The sequence below is a fragment of the Sycon ciliatum genome, chromosome 11 (genome assembly GCF_964019385.1).
Source record: "Sycon ciliatum chromosome 11, ocSycCili1.1, whole genome shotgun sequence".
NCBI classification, from domain to species: domain Eukaryota; kingdom Metazoa; phylum Porifera; class Calcarea; order Leucosolenida; family Sycettidae; genus Sycon; species Sycon ciliatum.
Genome location: NC_088653.1, coordinates 15,931,973 through 15,954,439, shown reverse-complemented (window position 1 = coordinate 15,954,439; position 22,467 = coordinate 15,931,973). Strand labels below are relative to the sequence as shown.

The 22,467-nt window shown below is 49.0% G+C and overlaps 1 protein-coding gene across 1 annotated transcript in view; it reads left to right on the top strand.

Moving 5' to 3' along the window:
- Positions 1-2,544: 2,544 nt before the first annotated feature.
- The window catches only part of LOC135827394 (uncharacterized), a 52,576-nt gene continuing 32,653 nt past the window's right edge, over positions 2,545-22,467 (top strand). Inside the window, exons 1-7 of the mRNA XM_065339888.1 lie at positions 2,545-2,777; positions 3,049-3,618; positions 5,909-6,097; positions 9,571-9,674; positions 17,032-17,322; positions 19,412-19,577; positions 19,911-20,152. Coding sequence (XP_065195960.1) covers positions 2,585-2,777; positions 3,049-3,618; positions 5,909-6,097; positions 9,571-9,674; positions 17,032-17,322; positions 19,412-19,577; positions 19,911-20,152 — 1,755 coding nt within the window. The 5' untranslated portion in view covers positions 2,545-2,584. The remainder of the gene's footprint in view (positions 2,778-3,048; positions 3,619-5,908; positions 6,098-9,570; positions 9,675-17,031; positions 17,323-19,411; positions 19,578-19,910; positions 20,153-22,467) is intronic.

The following is a 22,467-nucleotide window of genomic DNA, read 5'->3' as shown; positions in this document are numbered from 1 at the left end:
AACTGTAGTACCAAGAGTACATAACCCCAAGAGTGTGCAACTCCAGCTATGGGGTCTGCGACGGCAGAACTTCACATCACGTGATGAACCCGTACACATTATTTGCACTCTGTGCATGATTGATACAGGGTTGTACGAAACCCAGCTTTGGGTACGACTCTCTTGTGATCACTTTGCACTGTTTTCCAGTGTAACCGTTTTGAACCACGTCACGTGATGTGGAGTTCTGCCGTCGCAGCACAGCATAGAGGTTGTGCAGGCAGTTGCACACTCTTGGGGGTATGTACTCTTGCTAGTACTTAATACTAGTGTTTGCCATCCTACACTACATGTACGCGTGCAGGGATGAATTTATCCGGTATCGCATCGCAGTTTGCTACGCAAAATCACAGTGACACGTAGAAAACTGCGATACATACACATCCAGGCTATCCATGCTTTTTGTAGCCTACGCCACAATTGAGATTTTGCATAGCAAAAACTGCTATGCAAAAACCTGACAGTAAATTCATCCTTGGCGTGTACGTCTACAGTGCACTACAATGTCATGTCAGTGCAACAAGTGTATGAAAGTCACTGAAGAAAAAAAGAAGAAAAAAAAGGTACGAAAAATCAAAAAAAATAAATTCCGCCAGCGCTCTTGACCACCCACCCCCTTTCTGCCTGAGGACGGGTTTTTTTAATTTTTCGAAAAATCCGGACGACCCCTTAGCACTAATATCCATGAGCCTTCCAAGTTGGAAGCCCGTTGGTTAGCGCTATCGAGCAGTGCTCAAGCTGACTTTCATGCCGTGGAATGTCTCAGTACTCCTAGTCAGTCTTGTGCTAGATTGTGCACGTCTGACCGTGTTAAATCTGGTTTAGTTGGTGGACTCGATCGCATAGCATGTGCCCACAATTTCCATGTTACACTGTTTTTATTAAAATGGAAGCACATCTGACTGCAGAATCCCCATGGCGCCACTCACCAGATCAAGGTGTGGGTCCGCTCCACTCAGTAGAGTTGAGTCGAGCGAGCTGTAAGGGGCGTCGGAAGGTATTTTAGTGTGGTACGGCGAGCTGTAAGGGGCGTCTGAAGGTATTTTAGTGTGGTACGGCGAGCTGTAAGGGGTGTCGGAAGGTATTTTAGTGTGGTACGGCGAGCTGTAAGGGGCGTCGGAAGGTATTTTAGTGTGGTACGGCGAGCTGTAAGGGGCGTCGGAAGGTATTTTAGTGTGGTACGGCGAGCTGTAAGGGGCGTCGGAAGGTATTTTAGTGTGGTACGGCGAGCTGTAAGGGGCGTCTGAAGGTATTTTAGTGTGGTACGGCGAGCTGTAAGGGGCGTCGGAAGGTATTTTAGTGTGGTACGGCTAGCCATCTAAAATACAGTTTACTCGTGTGGGGGGAGGGGTGGCTGAGCCGAAAATTTCGGAATTTAGAGCCCAGATGAGTTTATTTTATTAGTTCAGATCAGTGCGTCACAGTACTGTGGTGCACGCGAGTGTGTCCGCATTTCGCATTTCACAGGTGACCGCGTTTTTCAAGTGTCCGCGCATGCTAAAATGCACACAGAATCAATGGGACTGCGACGAGCCGTCCTCGCTTTGCAGGTGTCCTCACTTTTCAGGTGTCCTCACTTTTCAGGTGTCCTCACTTTGCAGGTGTCCTGACTTTGCAGGTGACCTCACTTTACAGCTGTCCTCACTTTGCAGGTGTCCTCACTTTGCAGGTGTCCTCACTTTGCAGGTGTCCTCACTTTGCAGGTGTCCTCACTTTGCAAGTGTCGTCACTTCGCAGGTGTCCTCACTTTGCAGGTGTCCTCACTTTGCAGGTTTGCAGGTGTCCTCACTTTGCAGGTGTCGTCACTTTGCAGGTGTCCTCACTTTGCAAGTGTCGTCACTTCGCAGGTGTCCTCACTTTGCAGGTGTCCTCACTTTGCAGGTGTCCTCACTTTTCAGGTGCCCTCACTTTTCAGGTGCCCTCACTTTGCAGGTGTCCTCACTTTACAGGTGTCCTCACTTTACAGGTGTCCGTTTTTCTCAGGTGTCTGCAGGAACAGGCTGGACTGTATGTCTTCATGTTCTGTGAAACACCGCGTTTAAAAAAAAGTTACGGTTCTCAAGAGATTCGGCTGGAGACCAAGTTTCTCCATCCGTAGGATTGCCACCAACCTCAAGGATCAAGGCGCACATGCAGCTCGTAAAGTCTGTCTGTGTGTCTGTCTTTCTGTTGTTTGGCTGTCTGGCTGTCTATCTGTCCTGCTGTCCAGCTGTGTGTCTGTCCGTCCGTCCGTCCGTCCGTCTGTCTGTCTATGTGCCTACCTGCCAGCCTACCTGTCTGTCTGTCTCTCTGTCTGTCTGTCCCTATGTCTGTCTGTCTGTCTGTCTGTCTGTCTGTCTGTCTGTCTGTCTGTCTGTCTGTCTCTGTCTGCCTACCTGCCTGCATCCCTTTCTATCTGCCTGTGATCGGCCGCGAAGCTGACTATACGGTTGCGTTGTTAACCTTCTGCTGCGGCTGCTCTGCTTGTTTTTTTTGCCCTTTGTGTTCCATCGTCACCAGCAGCAGCATCGCTGCACGCAGTGTGCAGCACACGAGGCGTAGTGGCATGCAGTCGTCAACACCGGGACCGCTGCCGATTCGGCCCATGCCGATGTCGTCATCGCCACTGCTGCTGCTGCTACTGGCTCTGTGCAGCACAATGTCTGCCGGCACCAGCGCCGGTCTTGTGCAGCAGGCAGCTACCGCGGCGGCACCAGCACAGTCCTCACTCGCTCAGTCGGGCATGGCCGTGCCTACAGGTAAGAATACATGCCTTACCGTCCCTTAATGTGAACAGTAGACATGCTTAGCATTTTACCGTTTACGCGCTAACTTCCAACGTCGGCATGTACCATCTGTGTGTGTAGGTTGCGTCGAAACTCCGAGAGTTTCACACTAAATCACGAACTTCAGGCATGTTTCAACTTTCAACAACATGCATGTCTTAGTGCGAGTTCTCACGGACAAAATTTAAAATTTAAATATTTTCTTTACGGTTGATGTGTTTGGTTTGCTTCCTGCCTTATCCAGATCTACTTTGTCCCATGAAAGTTCCTGTCGGCAGCGAAGCCCCGGGAAGCCCGTCTATGCGTAACGTGTCCTGCAACCCGTACGGAACGTTGCAATGCATTGGTGACGGCGGAGGCTGTCACTGTCGTGGCAACGTGACTGGCGGGCACTGCGAGCGGTGCGCGTCGGGCTACTACGCCGCCAACGGCCGAGCGGACGGCTGCGCCCCGTGCTCGTGCCCGGCAGGCCGTGTGCGCAGTCACGCCGGCGGCTCTGGTGTGGAGTGTGACGCACGCACCGGTCAGTGCGCATGCACACCTCCCTACCAGGGTGTGCGCTGCGAGATCTGCGCCGTTGGTTACCGCCCCACTCCCGTCACCATCGTCGGCAGCCCTGGCGACTCCTGCGTTCCGTGCTCCTGCGACGCAGTCGGCACGACGACGACGGCGGGATCATCACCGACGGCGACGATGACGTCTCCGTGTCACGTCCAGACTGGACAGTGTCCGTGTCGCCGTGGATACCAGGGTCTCGGCTGCCAAGATTGCGCGCCGGGCTTCCACCGGTCGACCGTCGGCGGAGTGTGTACGGGTGAGTTTAGAGAGATACTGTAAAACGAGAAAATTTCGGTATATTTTCGGCAACTTCAGTACAAAATTCAACTCGGCACTCGCTGACTGTTATGTACAAGATTTGGTTACGTTGGTGGACAGTTAGTCATAACTCGTAACATTTTGAACTTCAGTACAGGTCATTTTTACCTAAAAATAAAACTCGACCTAAAATTCAACAATACAGTCAGACCTCGCTTAACCGCACACATCCGTTTTCCACAAAAATGTCCGGATAGGCGAGGAAACTGGATAACCGAACACCAGTTATGTAGGATGCATTGCGTATGCTGTAGATCTGTAACCAGCTATTTTCTTCCGGATAGCGAGGGATCCGGATAAAAGAGGACCGGATAAGCGAGGTCTGACTGTACTGTAAAAGCCATTATTCTAACGCGGCGCATATATAACGATTTCCCAAAATCGACTAGTTTACGTGTACCAAAGGTAACGATTCTCACTCATTCTCAACGCTCAATAGGACAGTATATGTATCGATTTCTGTATAACGATTTCTATTTTAACGACAGATTTCTCCTCGTTAACTCGTTAGAGTTAGCACTTCGTTATATATATAATATTATGGCTTTTACAGTACCATTCCACGCAGTGTGCAAAATGCATTTTGGATCTGAAAAACTGGTTTTTACGGAAATTTTTGCTCTACCGAACCGGCGATTTTGGGAAATACTGAAAATATTACACCACCAAAAATTCCCGATTTTACACTATATCCTGGTTTGACAGTGCTGATGTGCGACTACAGTCCATTTCAAAACTATAGACGCGTACCTAGGCAAAAACCGTTATGCCAGCATCTATACCACATGAAATCTGTGATCACTTTGTGAATAAATCTTTCCAAGTTGGGCGTCTGTTATCCAATCGTTTAGAAACTATATGAGAGTAATTGTGAAGCGGACCTGAGCAATATTCCGAAAACTGTTCTCAAAAAGTTCCAGCCAAATTTGATTTCAAAAACCTACGCGTCTATAGTAATTGAAATGGACTGTACCAACCTGAATCTGTACGTCCTCCGCTGAATCTCTTACAGTCGTCCCACGTTAATCCAGCAGTTCATAAACAAGCACCCTCTATAAACCAGGGTGATTTTCAGCAACCAAAATGTCCTTTTCATGCACATTGCAGCAGTAAATCAGATGTTGTAATCCAGCAACCTCCCTAATCAAAATTTCGGCCGCAACACATTTTCGGCCGCAACATGACCAGGCCGAAAATAGCCGAAAATAAATATGCGCCGAATATTTGTGTTGACTTTACATTATCTGGACGTTCTGATTCTCCGAACATGTACACACGACACGATATGCACGGTCCAAATCAGTGCTCATATTGTCACGCAGACTTGCCATATCCACTGAGTGGGTTCGATTTTTTTCCCACGAATCAATTCATGAATCCGTTCATGCATCGTCTCTCGTTATTCACATCATCCCATGTGAATAGGGTGAATGGATTCCGAACCGGTTCCAGGGCTCATCACATACAATCGAACGACGAGATTCCATTCATGAATCGGTTCATGGCAGTAATCGAACGCACCCACAATAGACACACAGTCGGGGCCTTCTGAATTAGCCGGTGCAGTGTGATTGCACGCGCAGAGCTGACCGGTACAGTGTGCAGTGACATTCGAGCTAAGCCGTGCTCATCCAGCCCCAACCACCCAGTTGAACGCAACATGTAGACTTGACAACTGGAGTGGACTGATGTTTCAGCTCTAAAAACTTTCGGAACTGAACTCTCCTCAGCCCACGTACCCATAAATGAAACTTTGTTTTGTTTCGTGAAAAAGATTGATAGAATATGGACAGCCCCGATAAGTCATAATTATTTGAATTGCTAGGATTCCACTTGTACTACCAACATGCAGGGTCAAGGCCGCCGCATGTTGCCGCATGTTGTACACAAAATGCTACATAGTCCATAACACGGACAAAAGTCGTCGAAACAGCTGGATTTGCGGATATTCCGGAGAGCTGACACTACAAAGACTCACATCCCTACTTGCTCGTACATGTCATGATATATTTGCGGATGTCAAGCTACACGCCTGTCTGCTTTTTTCCGGCCCATTCTGTGTGTGTGTGTGTGTGTGTGTGTGTGTGTGTGTGTGTGTGTGTGTGTGTGTGTGTCTCTCTCTCTCTCTCTATCTATCTATCTATCTATCTATCTATCTACCTCACACTCTCTCTCCCTCCCTCCCCCCCCCCCCCCCACCCCACTTCCCTCTGTCCTCTTCTCCGCAGCCTGCAATTGTTATGTTGCTGGGAGTACGAACATCACCTGCCCTAGCATCGCTCAGTCACCTGCAGGATCATCCAGCCAATCCCCGGCGGTGACAGTGGGCCAGTGTAGCTGCAAGCCTGGCTATACCGGTGGGCAGTGCAATGTGTGTACGGAAGTGAATCACTACCTTAGTGCAACTGGCTGCCAGCGTAAGTGATGGTTTGTGTTTTGTGTGTGTGTGTGGGGGGGGGGGGGGGGTAGGGGTGCATATGTGTGTGTGTGTGTGGGGGGGGGGGGGGGGGGGGGGAGGTAGGGGTGCATATGTGCGTGTGTGTGTGGGGGGGGGGGGGGGGTGGTTGCACATTTGTGTGAGTGGGTACTGTCGGGGGGGGGGGGGGGGGGGGGGTGCGCACATGTGTGTGATGCGTTGTATGCGCGTGTGTGAACACAGATTTGTGTGTGTGTGTGGGGGGGGGGGGGGGGGGTGTTGAATAGGGGTGAAACGAACGAACAAAAGTTCGAATATTCGTTCGAAAAATTTGAAAACGAACGAACGAACTCGCAAGATTGATAAACGAACACAGCAAGCAAGCATAAAGCCTTAAAGGCCGGTTGTGACTAGATCACGAAGGAGCCGCGGAGGTTGGGAGATCGCGAGCTTGCACGCTGATCGACTGCGTCTGCCTTGATGATCACTTGAAGCAAGTTGAAGGAGTTGAGTGTCGCGTCGGGACAAAGTTTCTTGAAATATTTCTGTGTGTCCGTTTGAGGTAGATTTGTACTCGTAGTGAAAGGATTCGAGTCGCTTGTGACATCTGTTCCTGAAAGCAAACGTTCACTCGTGCAAAACGTTCGAGCCTTTCATCGCGGTCCGGAGTTGGAGCGGAATTTGATAAAGTGGTCGGGAAAGACGAAGTCCTTTTCTCAATTTCAAAAAGGTTCTATCACACAGCAGAGCGACGACGAGAAATCTTCGTACCCACGTCAAGAAGTACCGTTCTCCTGCTCTGACGACCTGAGCTAGCGATGAGAAGAAAACTCTCGTCCGGACAATGGTGATGGACTTCGCAGCTAAGCTAGCTGCAAAACCCTGTGATTCAGCGCAGGTGGGCGAGATAAAAAAATATATTTCTGTTCTGGCAGTGTATCATGCGGTCACTGAGCATTCTCACTTTCTGCTGGGGCAGTGTTTCTGGCCTCGCGCGTTCTAGAGCTAGCTTACATGTAGATGTACATGCATGATCACAGTGTTTGTTTAGCATCACACCGTCAATACTGAACTGTGGCCAGCCAAGTACAGAGAACGCCTGTACTGACAGACTGTATGGTCTTCAAAACAATTCATCCATGAAATACATAATGGAGAATGTTCGTTCGAGTTCGTTCGTTAGTGTGAGAGTTCGTTCGTATTCAAAATTCGATGTTCGTTTCACCCCTAGTGTTGAACATAATAACAGGCACTTCAGTCACGTGACAGGACCTGTCAAAATTTGCTAAGGTGAGAGTGCGTACTTGCGTGGCACCAGTCAAGTGCATGCGCAAAACTGTACAGGTACGCGCTATGCTTCATTGTACGGGCTGATAGTTGGGCGCATCGTGTTGCTCTGACGTTCAGCTTTCAGTAGATCCCGCATACGTCATAGTACGTACATTTTTGCGAGTTGTAGATCACGTACACTTCCAGCAAAGAGTTTTTTCACAAAGAACTGTTGTTTGTACTGAAAGCCAAGTTTTGACACGGTTGCGCTGGAAGGCCTACTGATGTTTACGAACAATCAAAAGGCACAGTGGCTGCCGGAGAAACCCTCTGATGAAGGGATGCTTTGATGTACGCAGCCAGGCATGCTTCACCGAAATTTCAAAGCTCGCCAGCAGGCAATTCATGACTGCTGCATGGAGCAGTTGAAGGAGAGGGAGGCAGATATCACACCATGGAAAGAAGCTACCAACAGAGGTCCTGAGGAACTTCTTGCCAACTTGGAATTACTTGAAGTGGCATGACTGTGGGCACGAATGTCCTGTGCAGTAATTCGCACGCGTACTTACCCTCCACTTTGCGGTGTACGGCGTACAACGTGGAAGTTCTCTGTTTTTGTGCCAGAAGAATGTCTTTATAGGTCTTACGCTTTAGTACCAGCAGGAGCCTGCCGGTGTGTCGTTATCAGCTCATTTCACAGCAAACTGAAGCTGTTACTATGGGTTACTATGGCGTTGCTATGGGTTACTATGACGTTGCTATGGGTTGCTATGGAGTTGCTATAGTGATTGCGGTCACAATTGCCGTATTATTGACTATTCTGAACTTTGATCTGTATTGTTTCGATCCATACACGGTTGTTGGTGTAGGTGAGTGATGTGTGCTTGAAAAAAACACTCTGATGTTTTGTGACTATATCCACTGATAACACTTCGGAGATGCTGAACACATAATGTGTGTGTGTGTGTGTGTGTGTGGTGGGCCATGGGGGGGGGGGGGGGTGAACATATATGTGTGGGGGTGGGGGTGGGGTGGGGTGGAGTGAACACATAATTATTGTGTGTGGGGGGGGGGGGGGGTGGTGAACATATTATTATGTGTGTATGTAGTATGTAGGTATGGGTATATGGCAGCATGGTGGGTGCACTTATTCCCGATAGGGACTGGGACTGCTGGGCCTGCTGTCACCACCCTGAAGTGCAGCAAGGGCAGCGGACATTCCTAGTTTGAGCATTCGGAAAAGGATCCGAACAATCGCGTGTATTCCTCCGCTCTATTGTGACGATGATTGATTGATTTGTGCCAGTGTGCGAACTCGAGCAAGATGGATACCCTTATGGCGTCCCTCCTTTGTCTGCACCTGGTCCTCATGCACAGTACAACCTGTAAATAAAGACCACCATGACTAGCCACCAACCTGTAACTAAAGACCACCATGACTAGCCACCAACCTGCAACTAAAGACCACCGTGACTAGCCACCAGCCTGGTACTACAGACCACTTCGCCAGGCACAGGCGGTCTCACATTCATATAATTTATGGTTGTGCGGTGCAAACCTCTAACTAAGGACCACCTGCCACTAAAGACCGCTTTCTCTGGCCCCAGGGGGTGGTCGTTAGTTGCTGGTTTTACTGTGGTGGTTGTGCGCTGCAAACCTCTAACTAAGGACCACCTGCCACTAAAGACCGCTTTCTCTGGCCTCAAGGGGTGGTCGTTAGTCATAGGTTTTACTGAACTCACTACATTGTTATGAGCGCATGAGTGGGATCATTCCAAGTCCACACAGAGGTTTAGGATTTCAGATGGGTCAGGGAGTGGCACAGTTCAATAGCATATTCTCTCATCTTTCCAAGACTCCTTTTTGGACCTCTCCCTCTGTTTCTGGGACACCCGGCATGTGACCAGTCTCCGGCAGATATACTGTACAGAGTATAATGTGTGTGTGTGTGTGTGTGTGTGTGTGTGCATGTGTGTGTGTGTGTGTGTGTGTGTGTGTGTGTGTGTGTGTGTGTGTGTGTGTGTGTGTGTGTACGTGTGTGTGTGTGTGTGTGTGTGTGTGTGTGTGCATTTGCGCGTGTGAATTTGCGTGTTTGAATTTGCATGTTTTTTGCTCGAGCACGCATGCGCGTGTGTGTGTGTGTGTGTGTGTGTGTGCGTGCGCACGCGCGCGCACGCGGATGCATGCGTGTGTTGACGTGCTCAGGCTTTCGGTACGAATCAATCTCGAGCAGTTTCGTTGCGCGTAACGTGCACCTGACACCCGGCCTTCGTATCGGATCAGACTACCGAGAGTACAATAGTCTAAAGGTAAGACTAAGATTACCATTTTTTGTTCGTTTGTTGTCGTAGTGAATAACTTTGTTACCCGGGCAATCACAGAACATGATGTCACTGGCCTAACTCTCTTATACGGGCAATCACAGAACATGATGTCACTGGCCTAACTCTCTTATACGGGCAATCACAGAACATGATGTCACTGGCCTAACTCTCCTATACGGCCAATCACAGAACATGATGTCACTGGCCTAACTCTCCTATACGGCCAATCACAGAACATGATGTCACTGGCCTAACTCTCTTATACGGGCAATCACAGAACATGATACCACTGGCCTAACTCTCCTATACGGGCAATCACAGAACATGATGTCACTGGCCTAACTCTCCTATACGGGCAATCACAGAACATGATGTCACTGGCCTAACTCTCCTATACGGGCAATCACAGAACATGATGTCACTGGCCTAACTCTCCTATACGGCCAATCACAGAACATGATGTCACTGGCCTAACTCTCTTATACGGGCAATCACAGAACATGATACCACTGGCCTAACTCTCCTATACGGGCAATCACAGAACATGATGTCACTGGCCTAACTCTCCTATACGGCCAATCACAGAACATGATGTCACTGGCCTAACTCTCCTATACGGCCAATCACAGAACATGATGTCACAGGCCTAACTCTCCTATACGGGCAATCACAGAACATGATGTCACTGGCCTAACTCTCTTATACGGGCAATCACAGAACATGATGTCACTGGCCTAACTCTCCTATACGGCCAATCACAGAACATGATGTCACTGGCCTAACTCTCTTATACGGCCAATCACAGAACATGATGTCACTGGCCTAACTCTCTTATACGGGCAATCACAGAACATGATGTCACTGGCCTAACTCTCCTATACGGCCAATCACAGAACATGATGTCACTGGCCTAACTCTCTTATACGGGCAATCACAGAACATGATACCACTGGCCTAACTCTCCTATACGGGCAATCACAGAACATGATGTCACTGGCCTAACTCTCCTATACGGCCAATCACAGAACATGATGTCACTGGCCTGACACAACAACCAAAGAAAGAGCAAACTATAAGAGAGCCACACCTGGCAAGCATCCCGATCTGGCCGGGACCGTCCCGATATCGAGGGTGCTGATACCGTGTTTCTACAATTATAAGTCCCACTCGATTATAAGTCGCACCCCCGTTTTCAGGTTTGAGGCAAATTGTTTCAAATTAGTCACATCAGCAGGAAGTCATATGCAGTCAATTATATGTCGCACCCCCGCCTTTGCTCTTGAAATTTAGCAGGGGCGTCGGAGACGGTATGGTCACTACGGTATTGACCGTACCACTTTTGCCCCAAGTATCCCGTGAATCAATAAAATACACGGATCTGGACTCCAAATTTCCAAGAATTTCGGCTCAGCCACAACTCCCCGCGAGTAAATTGTACTTCAGATGGCTGACCGTACCACACTAAAATACCTTCCGATGCCCCTTTTTAGTGTAAACAGATGCGACTTATATTCGAGGAAATACGGTATTCACCCAAAAGTGCATTAACATTCTACTCCCCATGCTAGAGTATAGAATAGACACACACGCGTGCAGGACGCGACACACCAAAAGACACAAGAGTGAGTTTGGAAGAATGGGAATGTCGGGCAGAGTAGCTGGCCTCAATTGAGTGCGCGTTAACGAATCGTGTGGTCGGCCTACCGAGGGCAGGAGCTGTATATGACCAAGTGGGTCGGCCTGCGCTGAGCAGGAGCGGTTTGTGACCCATGCGAGTTGGTGGGTCGGCCTGCGTTGAGCAGGAGCGGTTTATGACCCATGCGAGTTTAATAGTAGTGCGCGAGAGGCCAGTTACGGAGGAGTGCCCATGCCGACATTCCCATTAGGGCCAGAGGAGATAGCGGGTGATAACAGCCAATATAGATGGTAAGTATGCATTGCACAAGAGCGTTGTTCTAGAGGCATAAAGTCAGACTGATATTGTGGAGTAGGATCGACAGAGAACGCTATCTGCATCCTAAGTGAATGTCTTTGCACGTACTCAGTGATCGGCTGGACCATGGTGTCAGGCCGCTCCGCAGCTGTGGGAGCAAAGGTCCTGAAGGCATCCATCTTGTTCCGGGACAGGGCATCAGCGATGGTATTGGAAATTCCTGGCAGGTGCGATGCTCGGATCAGGAAATTGTGCTTCACACAGATTGAGTACAGGGTGCGGATGAGTGCCTTGACTGCAGGAGACCGGCTCATGCCCGTCTTCAGGCACTCCACGACAGCTTGGTTGTCGCACTGAAACTCCACACGCAGCCACTCGATCCCTCATGTGGCGCAGGCCATGACAATGGCGAAGAGCTCCTTGTAGGTAATGCTTAGTTCCAGTTGCTGCGGGGACCAGTCACCTCTAAACCAGCGACCATTGAAGAAGGCTCCGAATCCAATGGTGCCACTTGCGTTGGTTTGCGACTGGAGGTCAGCGCTGGGCATCCACTTCTCTAGCAGGAAAAATGACTTTCCGTTCCATGTTGACAGAGTCTGGTGCCACCAGCTCAGTTCGCCCTTGGCTGAGGCTGAGAGGTGCAGCATTCGGTGAGATGACATCTCAGATGTGGCCTTGTCGAGGTCATACAGGCGGCGTAAGAATGTACGGGCGGCCGGAATTGCTCTGGAAGCGAACGAGAGGTGGCCCTGGAGTGAGGCGAGTTCGCGTTTGCGAACGCAACCAGATATAGCAGCAGAATGGCCTATCGTGAAACCATGACACAACCCATGCAACACAAAGTGAGAGAAGGAGTGATCAGAATGACGGTTAAGGAGCCCGGCTAATCGGCTAACATTGATGGGGGTCTCCACAGAATGTTTACGGAGCAGACGCTGAGGTGGCGGACTGTCCCCTGCCACATTTGACTTCTGGGTGCTTCCCGCGGCATTGAAGGCACACGTGGGCACGATAGCAGAATGAGTTGTTGCACTGGTCCCTGTTGAAGTTGCGGCAGATAGGCTTCCCAAGATGGGTTGGCGTGCTCGACTGCGGCGGACCTCCACTCCCAGCGCCGTCGGGTGGAGGCCCTGGTCTAAAGGGACACCGGGCCTGGGCCACTGAGTGCACCAGAGAACAGCGCAAAAATGGCGGGCGACCACGGCTGGTGAATGACGACTGCCACAAATTAGAGTCGATGATAGTCCAGTCGTACGACAGTGGTTGGGAGGCCATGGCGCGCCGGAAACGCCTGTCATAACTTAGCCATGCGTCCACATGATACGAGTTATTTGCATCCAGAATAGTGGCCTGATATGCCAGCAAATCATTTGCCCTATCTGGAGCCGCTGCGACAATTACTCTCGTGTAGACAGTAAACGCCTCGAGCCATGACGCTACATCGTGTACATGCTTTCAGAATTTGAAAGCTGACTGCAGGCAAGGAAACTGGAAAGACAGCAAGCTCTGTTGTGCGCACAGGAAATCTGCGCGTGCGCAGAGCGTGGGCATGTGGTCTATGATACACAGCAGTGTGTAGAGAGAGCAAGATTGTGCACACACGTAAGGAGGGTTGTACAACCCGTTATAAAGGCCAACAGCGAAGCAATGGTACGTGACTGTTAACAACGGTTATCTCCTACGTTAACCGAACATGTAGTCACATGCCGCACAGCTACACCCGTATACATTTTCATACCTAGATATGTCATTACTATAGTCCATTTCAAAAAGATGTACAATCAGGTTTGGGTCTTAAAAAGTATGAAGATAAGGAAATTTTGTTAACTGGTTTGACTGAAAGAGACTAACGGGAAAAGTCTGAAGACAAAATTGACTGTCACCACCAGGACTCGAACCAGGGACCCTCGCGTGTAGCTAGCGATGCTCTAACCACTGAGCTATGGTGTAGTCGTCATCCCAGCAGAGGCCGTTCAACATTTTCTTCAGACTTCGTAACTCACACTTCCTGTGAATCCACACAGGCGGGTGGGACGCAGCCCTCACTGTAACCCACACACTTCACGTACAAACTAGCACGCGGGGAGCCCCAAGTCATAAAATGTTAACTGGTTTGAGGGAAAGAGACAAACGGGAAAAGTCTGAAGAAAAAATTGACTGTCACCACCAGGACTCGAACCAGGGACCCTCGCGTGTAGCTAGCGATGCTCTAACCACTGAGCTATGGTGTAGTCGTCATCCCAGCAGAGGCCGTTCAACATTTTCTTCAGACTTCGTAACTCACACTTCCTGTGAATCCACACAGGCGGGTGGGACGCAGCCCTCACTGTAACCCACACACTTCACGTACAAACTAGCACGCGGGGAGCCCCAAGTCGTAAAATGTTAACTGGTTTGAGGGAAAGAGACAAACGGGAAAAGTCTGAAGAAAAAATTGACTGTCACCACCAGGACTCGAACCAGGGATCTTCGCTTGTTGCCAGCGATGCTCTAACCACTGAGCTATGGTGTAGTCGTCAACCCAGCAGAGGCCGTTCAACATAAGGGAAATTTGGACAACAAAGTACATAGAATGGCTTGTTAGGACACGGCAAATTGTTCTGTGAAAGTTTCGGAACAATTGGACTAGCCGTTAAGGAGTTAGAATTTCAGCCAGGTTTCCGGCCTTTTCCCATGGTTTACAATTTGCCCTGGAAGCCAGTATCGATTTTTTATCAAAACCCACGATTCATCCTTTCCTTTTTGGCCTTGTGGTTATGAATGCTGTCTGCTGACCATGAAGTTAGTTGTGAGTTCAAATCCCAAACTATCTTCAAGTCAAACTTTTTTTCATTGTTTTGTGATCTACAAGACAAATAAAAGAAGGTGGCTGCGGCAAATGACTTGTTGTTGGAGCTTGCGTTTCCTGCCGAACTGACTGACACTTGACTGGCTCACGCCATGTGATTCTGAACACACCCGCAGCACTGAAACACATGTGAGTGAACACGGAAGTCATTGCGCTGTAGCTACGTGTTGTTGAACACAAGTCACAACGGCACATCGATCAATCGATTTCTTTTTTTGAGAATTATTTTAGTATTTCAAGATCGCCAATTTATTTGAATTTTAATGGGAGTCAACGCCGTCTTCTATCAGCTTTCACAGGCGCCTGCTTTTCTCAAGATGTTGTTGAAGTCACACGGATAGCTTTGCCAAGTCATGGCCTTGGGAATGAGTCTGTGTCGATGTCGTTTTCGTCACATGGTGAGAGTGAATTGCATCGCAGCTCAAAGAAACTATTTGAGCACAAAACGAATTGGGACCCATCCCGCTCGTCAACATTTACCACACCTTCGACATGTCCTCTCTGACTCCATATCAATACGAGGAAGAACTCGTTTGTTGTAAACCAGACGTACGTGTACGTACGTAAGTGAGTTGTCATTTTCCTGCTTTCGCGCGGAATATTTCTTCGAGTTCACAGTGAGTTTTTCCAGGCAGCGCTCGAGCGCTCATACGGTAAGACGGCAAACTCCGCGGGCGATCGCCAGGATTGCAAATCTTTTTGAAACGGACTGTAGAGAGGCTAAGATGCACGTTATTTCTGACGTGACGCGAAAGTTCAGCTCGTGTTATTTGGTTCGCTCGTCGAAAAACAACGCCAGTGACCTGCAGCTCACGTCGAAGTTTTGGATTTTTACGCCTAATTTGACGTGAAACTGCGCGCCACGTCGGAGATAATGATTGTGGATCTTTACCTCTCTATTGTCCCGCTTTCAGGTTTGCAAAGGTTCGCCGGTAGGGAGTACCTAACCTCCCTCCCCCAGGAGTGTGCTGCAACTGTCTATAATGAACATCGCCTCTATGCAGTGCTGCGAAGGGAAAACTTCAAATCACGTGACACGGTTCAAAACGTTACGCTGGCAAACAGTGCAACGTGACCGCAAGAGAGTTGAGCCCAAAGCAGGGTTGCGTACAACCGTGTGCCTATCATCCACAGGGTACAAGTGCCGTAATGTCGCGTATTAAAGCCAGGCTTATTCCTGTAGAAGCCGATGCCAGGGCTAGGCTTGCATTCAAACCAGGTATTTCTATTCAAACCAGGTATTTCTATGTGCGTCAACACTAAAACCAAGCTTATGTGCCGACGGTGTATCTTGAAAAACAGGCTTCTATCCAAAACAGGCTTCTATTCAAAACAGGCTTCCATTCCAGATGGGCTTTAAGCCTTTAACACAAGACACCACCGTGTATAATGTGAACGGGTTTGTCCCGTGATGTGAAGTTCTGCCGTCGTAGACCCCACAGCTGGAGTTGCGCACTCTGTATAGGATACTACCCAAGTGTGAGGGTGTTACCTCCCGATTATCATCCCGACTGCGTAGCAGAAGGGATGGTATGAGGGCACGGTATCACCAAGAGTCCATAACCGTAAGAGCGTGAAAGCTCTGTGCATGGGGATCCACGCAGCGGAATTCCAACATTACGTAAAAAATGACGTACACTTTCGTTGGGGTTGTGCTACTCCCTGGTTCCAAGCACAGCGGAATGCGGCGTTTTGCCCTCTGTGCCTCAGCGGCGTGACGTAATGTTGGAATTCCGCCGCGCAGTGGGCTTACAGCAGCCAGACCCCAGTCGCACACTCTTGGGGTTATGGCCTGTTGGTATCGCCCGAGTACGCGGGTCAATGTCCTTCTTATCCCGGGTACATCTACGCATTCTCATGTACGAGTAATGCACTCATGACCTTGTCGGATTTAACCACGCGCATTGACCATGTTGACAGCACATTTAAATCGCAGGTACATCTGCGCATCTTCATGTCCAAGTACGATGAGGAGGGTCGTTGCACCGATCTTCATGGGATTCTACACTTCGACACGTGCAGGAAGAGTGTTGTCCAATGCGTCTTTGCGTTACCACGAATCCACACCTGAATGTGACATAGGATAGGCCACTTTTAACCACGATCCACTTCTTCTTGGAGTCGAACTCGTACCTCCAGTTCTCCACCGTACTTGACTACACCAACACTATCTTACTTAAAAAATTGGTTGTGAGCAACACTGGCTCACACTCAAATCACTGCTTTTCACCAGAAAAATATTTTATTTCAACGTTTCGGTCATGAAAACCATCTTCCTGATGATGGTTATTTTCATGACCGAAACGTTGAAATAAAATATTTTTCTGGTGAAAAGCAGTGATTTGAGTGTGAGCCAGTGTTGCTCACAACCATTTTTTTTACTTATGAAGCTGCGTGATGCGTCCTACAAGATTTTAAATCGTTTTACTATCTTACTGCTACTAGAAAAGAAGGCAGTAATCTTCAGTTGCGCTCGCTGAAATCCAACCCAAAGCGCAAAACTCTCTCTCTCTCTTTCTCTCTCACTCTCTCTCTCTCCCTCTCTCTCAAATTGTCTTTAGATTTCACTCAATGGTGTTATCAGCTTTGGTGATTCGGCACTTGACCTGGAGATTGCCAACAAAACGCGTCTCCAGAGCTCGCTCCCAATCCTTGCTCCCTATTGGACCAACCTGGAGACTGTCGGGCTGGGACAGGTACGCGTCAGTTTTGTTTCACGCTCTTCCAACTTGCAGAGGCTACAGGTGATTCGTTCACAATTAATGCAGCTGGGAAGTGACACGGACTTCTTGCCCACCAAGGCCATTGTGCTGGAATGGAGAGGAATTCAATCGGCCAGCAATGCCTCCAGAGTAAGTTTCATCTCTTTGTTTGTTTGTTTGTTTGTATTCTAGAGTGGGAAGTCCAAAACAGGCCCTAACCTAATAACTAGGGCTCAAACGGTCACGGTTTTACCCCTGACGGTTAACTGCTAAGCTAACGGTCGGTTAGGGAGCATCTCATAAGTTCGCACTTTTTTTGTAAACGTAACGCATTTCGAATAGACTTTACCTCCCCCCACTATTTGAAAGTCTTATCGCACATTTTCAGTGTAGATCTACTGTACTGTACATATCCATGCCATGGTATGCACAATCATGCACTATGTACATGGACATGGACATGATTGTTTTGCTAGTGTCGAAGTGAATGACAATACATACAGTAGTACAGCATCTACTGAGTACAAGTAAGTAATAGTTACATACTTCAGTTCAATCAATGACATGTACACGCACATAAACAGAGTTCCTCCACAACGACTCTACTGTCAAAGCTGGCCAGGTACACGGTTTGATCAGGCTGGTGTGACATTTGACACCTCTGAGTAGCCTGCATGCGTGTTTTGTAGTGTAAGGGTTAGATGTACACCTAAAACACACCCGGTACCCTGCTGTCTGAAGCGGTCTAGCACATGCACAGCACTGTAGCTGTACACATCCAGAAAATGTGCGAACAGTCATTTTTCTATCCGAAATGGGCGCTACCCCCTACCCCCGTTTCGAAATGCGTTACGTTTAGAAACAAAATGCGAACTTATGAGATGCTCCCTTAACCGGTTATAACCTATAAGCCACGGCAATCCTGCGGACTCTTTTTTAACCATATATTTGACTATACTCATTCAAAAAATGTACCCTATTCAGTACAACGCACACTTGTACATTCTCTTGCATGCTCATTCATACATACTCTCACACCAAGAGACCAGATATGACCGAGTTGACAGCCCAGAAATTGCGTACGCGTGCGACAGCCCGCGAAAGTGCACACTTTGCAACGACCTGATACTTGAAAAATTGACTGAAAAGTTACTGCGTAACCGTTATCTTTATCGGTTAACCGTTAATTCTTCGTAACCGGTCTGCAACCGGTTAATCGGACTAATCGTTTGAGCCCTACTAATAACAATGGTCCCACTAGTGAGGGAATGCTGTATATCTGTGCATAAGGATCAGTGAGTGTAACAGCAACTAGTAGGCAAAGAACAAGAAAGAAGAAAAACAACTCAAAACAGGAGTTGCGACTTGCATAGGAAGAAAATAACGGAAAGAGCAGTGCATACAGCATTTATAAAGAGGCTTATTTATCTGGTATTGCAAAAGGCAAGAGCCATTGACTTAAAGCGATTGCGTTTTCTTTCTTGCCTGACCGCAGCGGGGAGCTGGTTCCATAAGATGGTCCCAGCATAGGTAACACGTTTGGCAAGGTATGCAGTTGGGCTGGCTGGGACGATCAGTAAATTGCTGTGCCCACCACGAGTTTGAGTGGAATTACTGCGACTGAAAAAGTTCAATGAGCGAACAACATACTGATGTTAGAGGAGTCATGGAGACAACGCCAGATAAAAACCAGAAGGTGCATGTTGGCGTATGTGGTCAATGTTTGGATGTTCATGCGTGTAAGAATATTGCTTGTGGGTGTCCCCGGAGGTACCCTACAGACTGTGCGTACAGCACGCTTGAAGAGCCCATTAAGCCGTCGACTTTGATACGCCGTGAGAAATGGTAAGTAAGCAGAATCGGCATACATAAAGTGTGATAAAAATAATGAAAGAACGAAAATAGTAGGCTATGCGACATTGAAAAGGCAGGAATGTAGCGTATCGTCTGAGCACGCCAACTTTTGACGCGACGCCCCTTGCGACGTGGTCGACCATGGTGTTCCAGCCCATGTCCGCATCAAAGTGGAGACCTAAATATTTCGCAGAGCGAACAGTTGGCAGAGGCAGTCCATTACATTGCACTTGATTACATTGCTGGCCTCAAGCAAAGGTTCCTGGTTCGAGTCCTGGTGGTCACAGTCAATGTTTTCTTCAGACCTTTCTTGTTTGTATCACTCCCTCAGACCTGTGAATGCTCTCACATACTTTTTTTTGTCTGTTCCTCAACTCTGGCACAGCGTAACAATTTTCAGGTCACTATCGCTGGCGATGTCTGTCAGTCGTACGCCATATTTGACTACTCGGACGGTGGTGTGTTTGCGACGACCCCGCCCGCTCTGGTCGGGACTAGCATGTCACAACATGTGGCCTCCGGTACTGACGGGATCATGGACGCTGTCCAAGGTGAGTGGGGCCAGCATGTGTGGTGTGTGGGTTGAGGTGAATTCTAGCCATTTGAGGACCGCGGACGAGGTTAATTTGTCCAAAAAATGTTTCCCGTATTCTCGAAGACAAATACACTTGTGCTTGTCGTGTCAGTGCACATATCTGTACAGTGCGCAATACACCAGTGTTCTAATTATCGTAACTCTGGTGTCCTTTCTCCGATCATCTCAAATGATAACTCGTTGGGAAGCTGAGAAAATAAGCTTGGTGCTGATGATGGAGTTGATGATGGTGTTGATGTTGCTGGTGGTGCTGGCATCCCCGATGTTTTGCCGCTTCCGCTGTCTGCAGGTCAGAGCGTGCTCTACGCGTTGACTCCCGGCTGCAAGGTGTCTCTTCGCGAGGGGCAGACCTGCACACTTCTCACGCCGCTCAGCAGAGAAGTTGACACCGCTACGGCTCAGTTCATAGAGTGCCCGGGCTCACTCAGCCTTGCTCGTAATGTCTGGCACTTCCAGGACTACAAACGGACAACTCTGGGACCGGCTGCTGAGAATTGCCTGCGTTCTCGTCCTGTGTCGGAGCGTGCTACGGTGAGGCTTAGGCTGTGGTTATCGCACGTGTGTGTGTGTGTGTGTGTGTGTGTGTGTATATGTGCGTGTGTGTGTATGTGTGCGTGTGAGTGTGTGTGTGGTGTGTGCGTGCGTGCGTGTGTGTGTGCGCGTGCGTATGTGTGTGTGTGTGTGTGTGTGTGTGTGTGTGCGCGCGCGCGCGCGCGTACGTGTGTGTGCGTGTGTGTGTGTGTGTGTGTGTGTGTGTGTGTGTGTGTGTGTGTGCATGCACGTGTGTGTGTCTGTGTGTGTCCCTGTTTCTGTGGGGGACGGTTGCAACTTTTTGAGCTCCTCTCTGGTAGTCGTTTTTCGTGTTACTGTGCCACCCCAGGGCGGCTCTGGGTAGAGGGGACGGCTCGATACCGGGACGTTTTGACAGCCAAATTTGTATAGACCCAAACCGATCATCAGCGTTGATTTTTCACTCCAAATATGCTTGTGGAAGGAAACTGGCATGTTGAAGTTTGCTCTGGGGCCAGAGTCAATCGAACTGAGCTACTCCTTTGTGTTGACCCATTGCCTCCAAGTTGCCCAATTTTTCGCTTCAAAAAAGTTCAAATCACAGGTGGCTCCAAACCGGACACGTTTTAGAGTGCACGTCAAATTCACTCTGGGTCTGAAATTAGGTAATTGCTATCGCTCCACGACGGCCAGTACAGAGTAACAATAAGCCTTGTGTGTGCTTCCATTAGTTTTGATTGGTATGCGGTGCTTTATTGGCGAGAGGCGAGCCGCTGTTTACCTGCGACAAGAAGTTGATTTTTCGAAAGTCGTAAAACTCAAGTCGCAGTGCGAAGCAACACGTCAAAAACTCACCTGCTTGATATGGCGCTTCTGGTCATCGCAGAGCCATGACATTTTGGCTCGGAGTATAACACATCGTAGTCTCACTGTGACATATGTTTTCTAATCAAAATACCAAGAGAGAAAGTGAATATTGAGTCCGTTCCGGTTTGCAACCGGTGTCCTATTTGAAACCGTCCCCTCTACCCCAGGGTCGACCCTGCGCTTTAGGTAGCCTGCTGGAGTTCTTGTAGTAATGTGTGGTGATCCCAGGGCAGCGCCTGATGCTGCCAATCGCCACACAACAGGAATTTCCTGTACTCATCGCGGTGTTGCGAGCCCGCGAGTACCTTTCATCCGCAGGAATAAATTTGCAGATAGCCGAACAAAGGGGAACAGCATCCAGCTCGCGTCCTGGAATGTCTGGTCTCTTGTCAATGTTTCAGGCCCTGTCGAGACGGCTTTTGCTCGCGCTGTGAATAGTAAGAATTTGAACAAAATTGCCCGTCATGTAACCGGTGCTTTCGATCTGCTGCTGGATTTAAACGGCACCATTGCGAGCGTGGCAAGTGACCAACAGCGAGGGAGCGTCTTGAGTTCAAGTTCTGCTGTGCGTGCGGCGAGAGATATCGCAGACAGCAGGATCTGCAGCGGCATGAGGCCGGATGTTCTGCCGCGACGCCGTGATGCTACCCCTTTGTTCCCCTCCTCGCGAGGGCAGCTTAGCCGTTTAACGGCAGCTGTTTGTCAAGGTCAAGGTGTGTGTCTGTGTGTGTCTGTGTACATGTCAGAACGTGCCAAGTTTCCACTAATGTGTCAGCACTGCTCTTGGAGATTTCGGCAGTCCAGGGACCTGACCCGGCACCGGCGTGTTTGCTCCTCTCCCTCCTCCCGCAATGGGACCACGTAACCTTTAAGGCAGTGGGTCAACAGGACAGGACCGGACAGGACAGGACATGTCTGTGTGTCTGTGAGCTTAGGCCTGGGCTTTTGCACTGTACGGTGTTAGACGCTATACTACATGTGTTGCTCAGAGACTCCCTTCAGTTAGACTAAAGCTGTGTTCACAACTGGCGCGTGTACGCGTGAAACCACGCGTTTGTGCGTATTTTTGCTGGCTTTTGGGGCGCCATGCGTATGGAAACGCGCCGAAATGGAACTTCCAACATGTTGGAATTTTCAGCGCGTATCAGGCACGTATCAGCGTACATGCCAGTCACTTTGACTGGCGGGGTCAAACAATTAGTACTCGAAGGTGTCGCACGCGCTAAATACGACTCGGATTGCTGTTTTTTGTGAAAGGCCGAGCGCGCGTTTGGGGGCGCATGAACCGCAAGCGTACCGCGTCCACGCGCCAGTTGTGAACACAGCTTTAGACTGGTGTAGAATCCATCAATCCGTAAGTACAAATTCGAAATACAGACTTGTCAGTTTGAGCACTCTGGCAAGGTACGTTCGGGCCTGCCTTAAATCTGGCTTTGGAAAATTCATTTTTCGTTGCTATCAGGTTTGAC